This window comes from Salmo salar, chromosome 05, assembly GCF_965601325.2.
Source record: "Salmo salar chromosome 05, fSalSal1, whole genome shotgun sequence".
NCBI classification, from domain to species: domain Eukaryota; kingdom Metazoa; phylum Chordata; class Actinopteri; order Salmoniformes; family Salmonidae; genus Salmo; species Salmo salar.
Window position 1 is genome coordinate 82,817,265 of NC_138295.1, and position 9,696 is coordinate 82,826,960.

Genomic DNA, 9,696 nt, shown 5'->3' on the forward strand with positions numbered 1-9,696 from the left:
GACAACCACTGTAATTATTATTATTTGACCCTGTTGGTCATCTATGAACATTTGAACGTCTAATCTCCACCCGGCAAAGCCAGAAGAGGACTGGCCACCCCTCATAGCCGGGATCCTCTCTAGGTTTCTTCCTAGGTTCTGGCCTTTCTAGGGAGTTTTTCCTAGCCACCGTGCTTCTACACCTGCATTGCTTGCTGTTTGGGGTTTTAGGCTGGGTTTCTGTACTGTACTTTGAGAAATCAGCTGATGTAAGAAGGGCTTTATAAATACATTTGATTTGATTTGATCCTATCAAAAGGAACACAATGAAATATAATGATTAAAGATATGCTTTTTATTAAAATGTCCATAAGCAGATGTAGCAGAAAAGGAACAACAAATAACAAATGCAGCGTGTATAAAATAGTGAAGGTGAAGTACCCTGAGACGCTATTATCTCCCCATAATATTTGATTGTTCAATTAATCAAAGACATAATTAATCCTTTAAATTCCATATGATTCTTTTATTTATTGTGATAAATTGTGATAACCTCAAATGATGTGTAACAACGCATGTGGTCTGTGACCGACGCTGACAGGACTGCTGTAATATTCCTATCTGATGGGTGCTTCATGAGAATTTACACTGAATGAATTTGAATGTTTAGAAGTATTCTTGTACTGCTTCAAGTGAGGGATCACTTTAAAAATTCTTCCAAAATATTTGAAACATTCAAATTCATTCAGTTTCAATTCTCATGAAGCACCCATCAGATAGTGATATGAAAAACAGTTCTGTCAGCATCTATGTCAATCATCCGTCCAAACATATAGGGTCAGTTTCCTGGACCCAGATTAAGTCACTCCTGGACTAAAAAGCATGTTGAATGGAGAATCTCCATTGAAAGTAACTAGTCCAGGACTAGGCTTAATCTGTATCCGGGATACCATCCCAAAGAGCAAGACATACTTTTTAGGAGTAAGTAGGAGTTACTGTTTCCAGTGCTGTATCCAGAGTACTGTTTCCAGCCCGTTCCATGTACACCAATCCCCAGTGGGCTCCGATGGAGGTGATCCCGGCACCGTTGAAGCGACCGCTGAGCAGCCTCAGCTCATTTCCCATGTTGGCTGGGTAGAAGTTGAAGGAGACTTGGCTAGGCTGGCCGGCTGACAGAGTGCGCCCCATGTTGGTGGTTAACACCAGGTAGCAGATGTAGTCTGCTGGGTTGTACTTCCCAGACACCTCGACGATGGCCTCATCATTAAACAGCTCCATCTCCTGCTTTTCACCCCCTTCACGACCAAACACAGGGGACCAGGTGGAGCCGTATCTCAGCTGGAACCTAAAACAGAGGAAGCTTTTCACGTTGGTTGTGTTTTGATAAGGCACATTCAGACCGAGAGAGCATGTAGCGTCAGAGAATATCAAGGAATGACACTTTACATTGTACTCTGGGTTAGATAAGATAACAATATTGTCTGGTCATGTACTGAATATGTAATTTACACAACAATTAAATAAAGAAAGAAAGAAAGAAAGAAAGAAAGAAAGAAAGAAGAAAGAAAGAAAGAAAGAAAGAAAGAAAGAAAGAAAGAAAGAAAGAAAGAAAGAAAAAAAGAAAGTGTGTCTGTTGGGTAGTGTAGTTTGACTGAGTCAGTGGTGTCTGTTGGGTAGTGTAGTTGGACTGAGTCAGTGGTGTCTGTTCATGGGTCAGGGTCTGCTCACCCGCTGATGTAGGCGATGCTGTTGTAGTAGTAGTAGTAGTAGTAGTAGTAGTAGTTGTTGTTGGTCTCCCACACTCTGACTCCTGTGATGTGTCCCTCACCGTAGGAAGCAAATGGGGTGCCACCTCCTTGACCCACCGCAGAGGAATACGAGTACGGATCTTTGATGGCTAAAATAACATGGGAAATATGTTTACTATATTAATAATTCTATTTTTCTAGCTGCCACCGATCCACGTTTCTTTTTCCATTTGTTATGTCTTGATTGTTCACACCTGGTTCCCATTACATTACTATTATTTCCCTATTTAACCCTCTGGTTCTCATTATGTTTTGTGCGTGATTGTTTCCTGGTTTTTGTGTTAGGGTTTGTTATCCCTGCGTGGATTTATTGGCTGATTCTTTTTCCGAGTAAAGTACGTTATTTTACTCAGTTTTGTGTCCTGCGCCTGACTCCGTCCTCACCTCTGCACAACTGACACTTGACAGAATCACGCACCTTTTTTTATGGAGTCAGCAGGTGCACCCAGTCCTCCGGTACCAGTGGAGGAACGCGTCCAGCAGCACGCGATGATGCTCCAACATCTTGGCACAGCCATGGATTGCGTGCTGCTCACCATGGAGCAATGGGAAAAAGGGGTTTTTCCCACATCCCCATCAACTTCACTCCAACCCACACCACAACCCACACCGCTGTCCACCCCTCCGTCACCTGGACCCAGTGGGATTCGGCTCTCGCTCCCGAGCGCTTATGATGGGACGGCTGCCGGGTGCCAGGGGTTCCTGCTCCAGTTGGAGCCCTACCTGGCGACCATCCACCCGGCTCCCTCGGGATACTAGAGCGTGTCCACCCTCATCTCCTGTCTGTCGGGGAAGGCGCTTGAGTGGGCCAACGCGGAATGGGGAAGTATAGAAGCAACGTTGGTCCGCTATGAGGATTTCACCCGTCGCTTCCGGGCGGTCTTCGATCATCCACCTGAGGGGAGAGCAGCGGGGGAACGCTTGTTCCATCTCAGACAGGGGATGAGGAGCACACAGGAATTCGCACTGGACTTCAGGACCCTGGCTGCCAGCGCAGGATGGAATGAGAGGGCCCTGATTGACCATTACCGATGTAGACTACGTGAGGACGTTCATCGGGAGCTGGCCTGCAGGGACACCACCCTTACCCCCGACCATCTGGTGGATTTATGCATCCGGCTGGATAACCTGTTGGCCACCCGCGGACGTCCGGATCGGGGTCCGTCCATTCCATCCCCCAGCGCCTCCTGCACTACCTGTGGCCGCAGAGGACACACTGCTGGTCGGTGCTGGAGAGGTTCCCCAGGAAGTCGAGGCAGCAGGCAGGGCACTGGTGTATCATCCCAGGTGAGTATGCACCCAACTCACCCAGAGCTTCCTTTTGCGCACATGTATATATCTATAGAATTTCCTGAGTTTTCCCCGCATTCCCAGCATAAGGCGCTAGTAGATTCAGGCGCAGCTGGGAACTTTATTGACCGTTCATTTGTTCGTAGATTAGGGATCCCTATTGTTCCTGTTGATGTGCCCTTCCCTGTACATTCCTTAGATAGTCATCCTTTAGGGTCGGGTCTGATTAGGGAGGTCACAACTCCACTATGTATGATAATGCAGGAGGGTCATGAGGAGAGAATTAGTCTCTTCCTGATAGATTCTCCTGCGTTTCCTGTGGTGTTGGGGTTTCCCTGGTTGGCCCATCATGACTCGTGGCAACAGAGGGCTCGCAAGGTATGGTCACGTCAGTGTTCAGGGAGGTGTATAGGTGTTTCCATAGGTGCAACTACGGTGGAGAGTCCAAACCAGGTCTCCACCATGCACATCCCCCCTGAATATGCTGATTTGGGGCGACTCAACTACCACCCCATCGACGGAGGGATTGTGTGATAAATCTCCTGGTAGATGCAGCACTTCCCAGGAGTCATGTGTATCCTCTGTCACAGGAGGAGACGGCGGCTATGGAAACATGTCACCGAATCTCTGGGACAGGGATACATTTGGCCTTCCACTTCACCTGCCTCCTCAAGTTTCTTTTTTGTGAAGAAGAAGGATGGAGGTTTACGCCTGTGCATTGACTATAGAGGTTTAAATAAGATCATGGTGAAGTATATTTACCCTCTGCCTCTCATAGCCAGTGTGACTGAGTCATTGCATGGGGCGCGCTTCTTCACCAAATTGGATCTCAGGAGTGCTTACAACCTGGTTCGTATCCGGGAGGGGGATGAGTGCAAGACGGCATTTAGTACCACCTCTGTGCACTATGAGTACCTCGTCATGCCGTACGGGTTGATAAATGCTCCATCCGTCTTCCAATCCTTTGTAGACAAGATTTTCAGGGACCTGCACGGGCAGGGTGTAGTGGTGTATATAGATGACATTCTAATATACTCCGCTACACGCGCCGAGCATGTGTCTCTGGTGCGCAAGGTGCTTGGTCGACTGTTGGAACATGACCTGTACGTTAAGGCTGCGAAATGTCTGTTCTTCCAACAGTCCGTCTCCTTCCTAGGGTATCGCCTGTCCGAGTCAGCGATGGAGATGAAGAATGACTGCATTTCAGCCGTGCGTAATTGACCGACTCCAACCACGGTAAAGGAGGTGCAGCGGTTCTTAGGGTTTGCCAACTACTACTGGAAGTTTATACGGGGCTTTGGTCAGGTAGTGGCTCCCATTACCTCTTTGCTGAAAGGGGGACCGGTGCGACTGCAGTGGTCAGCTGGGGCGGACAGGGCTTTTGGTCACCTGAAGGCTCTGTTTACCTCGGCTCCTGTGTTGGCTCATCCTGATCACTCCTTAGCGTTCATAGTAGAGGTGGACGCGTCCGAGGCTGGGATAGGAGCTGTGCTGTCTCAGCGCTCGGGTACGCCACCTAAAACTGCACCCCTGTGCGTTCTTTTCGAAGAAGCTCAGCCCAGCGGAGCAAAACTATGATGTGGGGGACCAGGAGCTGTTGGCTGTTGTCGGGGCTCTGAAAGCGTGGAGGCATTTTCTTGAGGGGGCTAAACACCATTTTCTCATTTGGACTGACCACTGTCGTGTCTTTGGGATCATTAAAACGGAAGACATGTTTATCAAATAACTCTCTGTGATTATTATTACGCGATTAAACTGATTAATCGTGTAAATGTAATTAACTAGGAGGTCGGGGCATCAAGGAAAATATTCAGATTACAAAGTTATAATTTTCCTAATATAACTTTCAGATATCATACTATCTGATCTGAGTCTTCTGATTAATGATGTGTTATTTACCTCACGTCAGTCTCATTCCAAACGTTGTAAATTGTTGGTTATCTGCACGAACCCAGTTTTCACTATGAGTCATCCATACATCAATTGTCTTAAAATCGTTTATTTACTAATATAAGTAATTCACAGAAATGCATAACAATACAGATATGGTTACAAGGAAATGATAGGAGAATGTGCCCTAGTGGGCTAAACCGGCATGGCGGCTTGTTACACAAAGAAAGGGGTTTGGGCTTGAATGAAAGAGCGGGAAGATTGAGTAACCAAGAAAGCAGCTATGCTATCGTAAATACATTATCGTATGCATTCTAAATTACCGCCCATTTGGAAAAGGAAAATGCAATAAATATTTACTCTGAGCTGCGCTTTGGTAGGTTGGTCGTAGATGCTGGCCGTGTTGGCCAACAGAGATCTTCCTGTCCTCGGAAGAATATCACTGGTGGTAAAACGGATACGTTGTAGTATCTTCGTTGTGTGTTAGACTGGATACGTCGTCTGTCCTTTCCTAGCCCACGTCTACAGCGGCCGCTGCTAAGTATCACTTCTGTAGTGAATAAGGGTTCAAAGTTCATACCATTCGCAACCAAAACTCACGCTGAGGTTGGCTTAGTTCTGTACTTGACATGTTTGTCCTTTTAACGCAGAGGCTGCAGACCGCACGTACCCGGAACAGACTTGGTTACATTTCGTCACTGACTTATATAGTGGCGAGGGGTAGAAGGGTGTGTTTCATCGTTTATAACCCCTGTCTCTTCACAGGGGCGGGCCACTGATTGGTCAGGGCTCTTTCCTTATGAAATCCCAATTCTCTCATTTGGAAGCTAAAATTACATTTAATCTCCTAACAAACAGTTTCAATATCAAACATTTAAATTGCACAACAATTCCATGTGAATCTGATAACTAAAATGTGTAGACTTTCCCAGGTACAGTTTATGTCGTCCTGTCATCAGTCATAATGTCTCAGATGACAACCGAACTGACATTCATACTCATTAAGTACCTGGTAAATATGGTTCCTTCCCCCCCCCCCACTTGTTTGATGTTCCCAGACTCTCTATATTTAACCTCTCTAGGGTAGGGGGCAGTATTTTCACGGCCGGATGAAAAACGTACCCAAATTAAACGGCCTACTACTCGGGCCCAGGAACGAGAATATGCATATTATTAGTAGATTTGGATAGAAAACACTCTGAAGTTTCTATGATGTCTGTGAGTATAACAGAACTCATATGGCAGGCAAAAACTTGAGAAAAATCTAACCAGGAAGGGAGAATTCTGGTGCTTGTAGTCCTTTCAAGTCATTGCCTATCGAACACTCAGTGACTTAGGGTTCATTTTGCACTTCCTAAGGCTTCCACTACATGTCAACAGTCTTTAGAAAGTTGGTTGAGGCGTCTATGATGAACAGAGAGCGAACAGAGGAAGTTGGAAGTTGTTGACTCAGGAAGGTACTGGCGTTCATTGGCGCGCATTCACGTGAGAGTTAGCTGTGTTCCAAAATGTTTTTCAAGACAATGGAATCGTCCGGTTGGAATATTATTGAAGTTCTAAGTGATAAAGGCCCTAAAGATTGATGCTATACAACGTTTGACATGTTTGAACGAACGTAAATAGAACATTTTTTACTTTTCGTCGTGACATTTTCCGCGCGCTTCCTACACTTGGAGTAGCTTACTGAATGCGCTAACAACAAGGACCTATTTGGACATAAATTATGGACTTTATCGAACAAAGCAACATTTATTGTGGACCTGGGATTCCTGGAAGTGCCTTCTGATGAAGATCATCAAAGGTAAGTGAATATTTCTAATGCTATTTATGATTTTAGATGACTCCAAAATGGCGGGTATCTGTATTGCCTAGTGTATTTTTCTGAGCACAGTACTCAGATTATTGCAAAGTGTGCTTTCCCCGTGAAGCTTTTTTGAAATCTGTCACAGCGTTTGCATAAAGGAGATGTTCATCTATAATTCTTTGAATAACAGTTTAATATTTTATCAACGTTTATGGTGAGTATTTTTGTAAATTGTTGTGCTGCTCCACCGGCAGTATTGGAGGCAAAATATTTTCTGAACATCACGCACCAATGTAAAATGGAGTTTATGGATATAAATATGAACTTTATCAAACAAAAAATGCATGTATTGTCTAACATGAGGTCCTTGGAGTGTCATCTGATGAAGATCGTCAAAGGTTAGTGCATAATTTTAGCTGGTTTTCTGTTTTTTGTGATGCCTGTCCTTGCTAGGAAAATGGCTGTGTGCTTTTTCTTGTGTTGGAACTGTCCTAACATAATCTAACTTTATGCTTTCGCCATAAAGCCTTTTTGAAATCGGACAATGTGGTTACATTAAGGAGACGTGTACCTTTAAAATGGTGTAAAATAGTCCTTTGTTTGAAAACTTTGAATTATGACATTTTGTGGTTTTTAATTTGGTGCTCTGATTTTTCACTGGCTGTTGAAAAGTGTGAACCGTGGGTGGCGTCCCACCTGCCCAAGAGAGGTTAACAAAGGCTATTCAAATGTCCTTCAGTAGGGTCAGAGAGAGAGGGGAAGGGAGAAAGGTATTTATGGGGGGTAAACCCATAAACCTTTCTCACAGGCCAACGTCATGACACCACCGCAATCTGGAGTACATCTGGGCCAGCGAGGAGAATGAATCCTCGCCAGGCAAGGTGGGCCATGTTTTTCACCCGTTTTGTGTTCACTCTATCCTACAGACCAGGTTCCCAGAACGCCAAGGCAGACACACTGTCTCGGATATATGACACAGAGGAGCGGTCCACGGATCCCACTCCCATAATTCCTGCTTCTTGCCTGTTGGCACCGGTTGTATGGGAGGTTGACGCGGACATCGAGCGGGCGTTACGTGCGGAGCCCACTCCCCCCCAGTGTCCAGTTGGACGTAAGTGGGAGGGAGTGGGATTTATTGGCTGATTATTTTTCAGAGTAAAGTACGTTATTTTACTCACCTCTGCACAACTGACACTTGACATGGTGAAAGCACAAAAGCTATTTTATCATTATAATTCAGAATTGTTTTTTAATTACTCACGCATTGCCAAGCAGCTAGCCAAGAACACTGTGACAACCAGGATTGAGAACATTCTGCAAAAGGGAGGCATCATTACTTAAGACCTTTAATTTCAGTCAGTTTCACTCTCACTCCATTTCACTTTAAATGGTAAAACTTGAAATAATGTAGTTAATAATGTTTTTCATAGTAGTTTGTCAAAACAACTAAGTCCTTTTACCTGTCAGGTCAACCAGTGTTTCCTAGGAGGGAAAAGAAAATAACCTTTTGAATTGTGACGTAACAAACAACAAACCATTCTTGAATGTGAAATGTTATAAAACAGCTCTAAAAAGTTGAACCTAATCTTGTTTACTACAATCACTATTGTAGTGCTAAGCTACTGTCACATTCAAAATAATGTCAGATCATTGAATCTAAATTTAGAGGCAAAAGGGCCAACATGTTTGTGCCCAAGTACCAAGAGATAATGAGTATTAACTTCATAATATTTCCCACACCAGTATCATGCATTGAATACAAGTTTTCTATTTAGTTAGTTGTGTAGTTACCCACAGTGCTATCTTGAGATGTGTGTGAAAACCTGTGAAAGCTTGTTATCTCTGTCTCTGCAAGGTCCTTCTAGTCTACTGCTTCCTCTTAGAACTGCATTTATACCTGCTGAACATTCCATCAGCTCTAGATGGAAGGAGCATGACAAAGAACACCTTTAGTCAGTCACTATAGAGAAGTCAGACATTGTTTTCTAATTGGTCGAGGCTACTTTGGGAGGGAGTACCAAGGAAATACTAGAAGGAAACAAGCATCTTTCTGGTAAGAAGAAGGGCGGGGGTGTATGACTTATGATTAGCGAGACGTGGTGTGATCATAACAACATACAGGAACTCAAGTCCTTCTGTTCACCCGACTTAGAATTCCTCACAATCAAATGCCGACCGCATTATCTACCTAGAGAATTCTCTTCGATTATAATCACAGCCGCATATATCCCCCCTAAGCAGACACATCGATGGCCCTGAAACGAACTTCATTTGACTCTATGTAAACTGGAAACCACGTATACTGAGGCTGCTTTTATTGTAGCTGGGGATTTTAACAAGGCTAATCTGAAAACAAGGCTCCCTAAATTCTATCAGCATATCGATTGCGCTACCAGGGCTGGCAAAAAACCCTAGATCATTGCTATTCTAACTTCCGTGACGCATAAGGCCCTCCCCCGCCCTCCTTTCGGAAAAGCTGACCACGACTCCATTTTGTTGCTTCCAGCCTATAGACAGAAACTAAAACAGGAAGCTCCCGCACTCAGGTCTGTTCAACACTGGTCCGACCAATCGGATTCCACTCTTCAAGATTGCTTCGATCACGTGGACTGGGATATGTTCCGCATTGCGGCGAACAACTACATTGACAAATACGCTGAGTCGGTGAGTGGGTTTATTACCAAGTGCATCGGTGATGTTGTACCCACAGCGTCTATTAAAACATTCCCCAACCAGAAACCGTGGATTGATGGCAGCATTCGCGCAAAACTGAAAGCGAGAACCAGTGCTTTTAATCAGGGCAAGGTGACCAGAAACATGACCGAATACAAACAGTGTAGCTATACCCTCCGCAAGGCAATTAAACAAGCTAAGCGTCAGTATAGAGACAAAGTAGAGTCGCAATTCAACGGCTCAGACAGGAGA

General features: G+C 44.7%; 1 protein-coding gene across 2 annotated transcripts; it reads right to left on the reverse strand.

Moving 5' to 3' along the window:
- Positions 1-319: 319 nt before the first annotated feature.
- Positions 320-8,682, reverse strand: LOC106562680 (zymogen granule membrane protein 16-like). Of its 2 annotated transcripts, none has more exons than XM_014127662.3 (5): positions 8,567-8,682; positions 8,232-8,253; positions 8,033-8,085; positions 1,708-1,876; positions 320-1,324 (listed from the first exon to the last, which is right to left on the reverse strand). In XM_014127662.3, the coding sequence occupies exons 3-5, from the start codon at positions 8,082-8,084 to the stop codon at positions 955-957; spliced, it is 591 nt and encodes a 196-aa protein (XP_013983137.1). In that variant the 5' UTR covers position 8,085; positions 8,232-8,253; positions 8,567-8,682; the 3' UTR covers positions 320-954. The 2 variants fall into 2 exon arrangements, with proteins under 2 accessions (XP_013983137.1, XP_013983136.1); XM_014127661.3 differs by having other exon boundaries at positions 8,563-8,661.
- Positions 8,683-9,696: the final 1,014 nt, after the last annotated feature.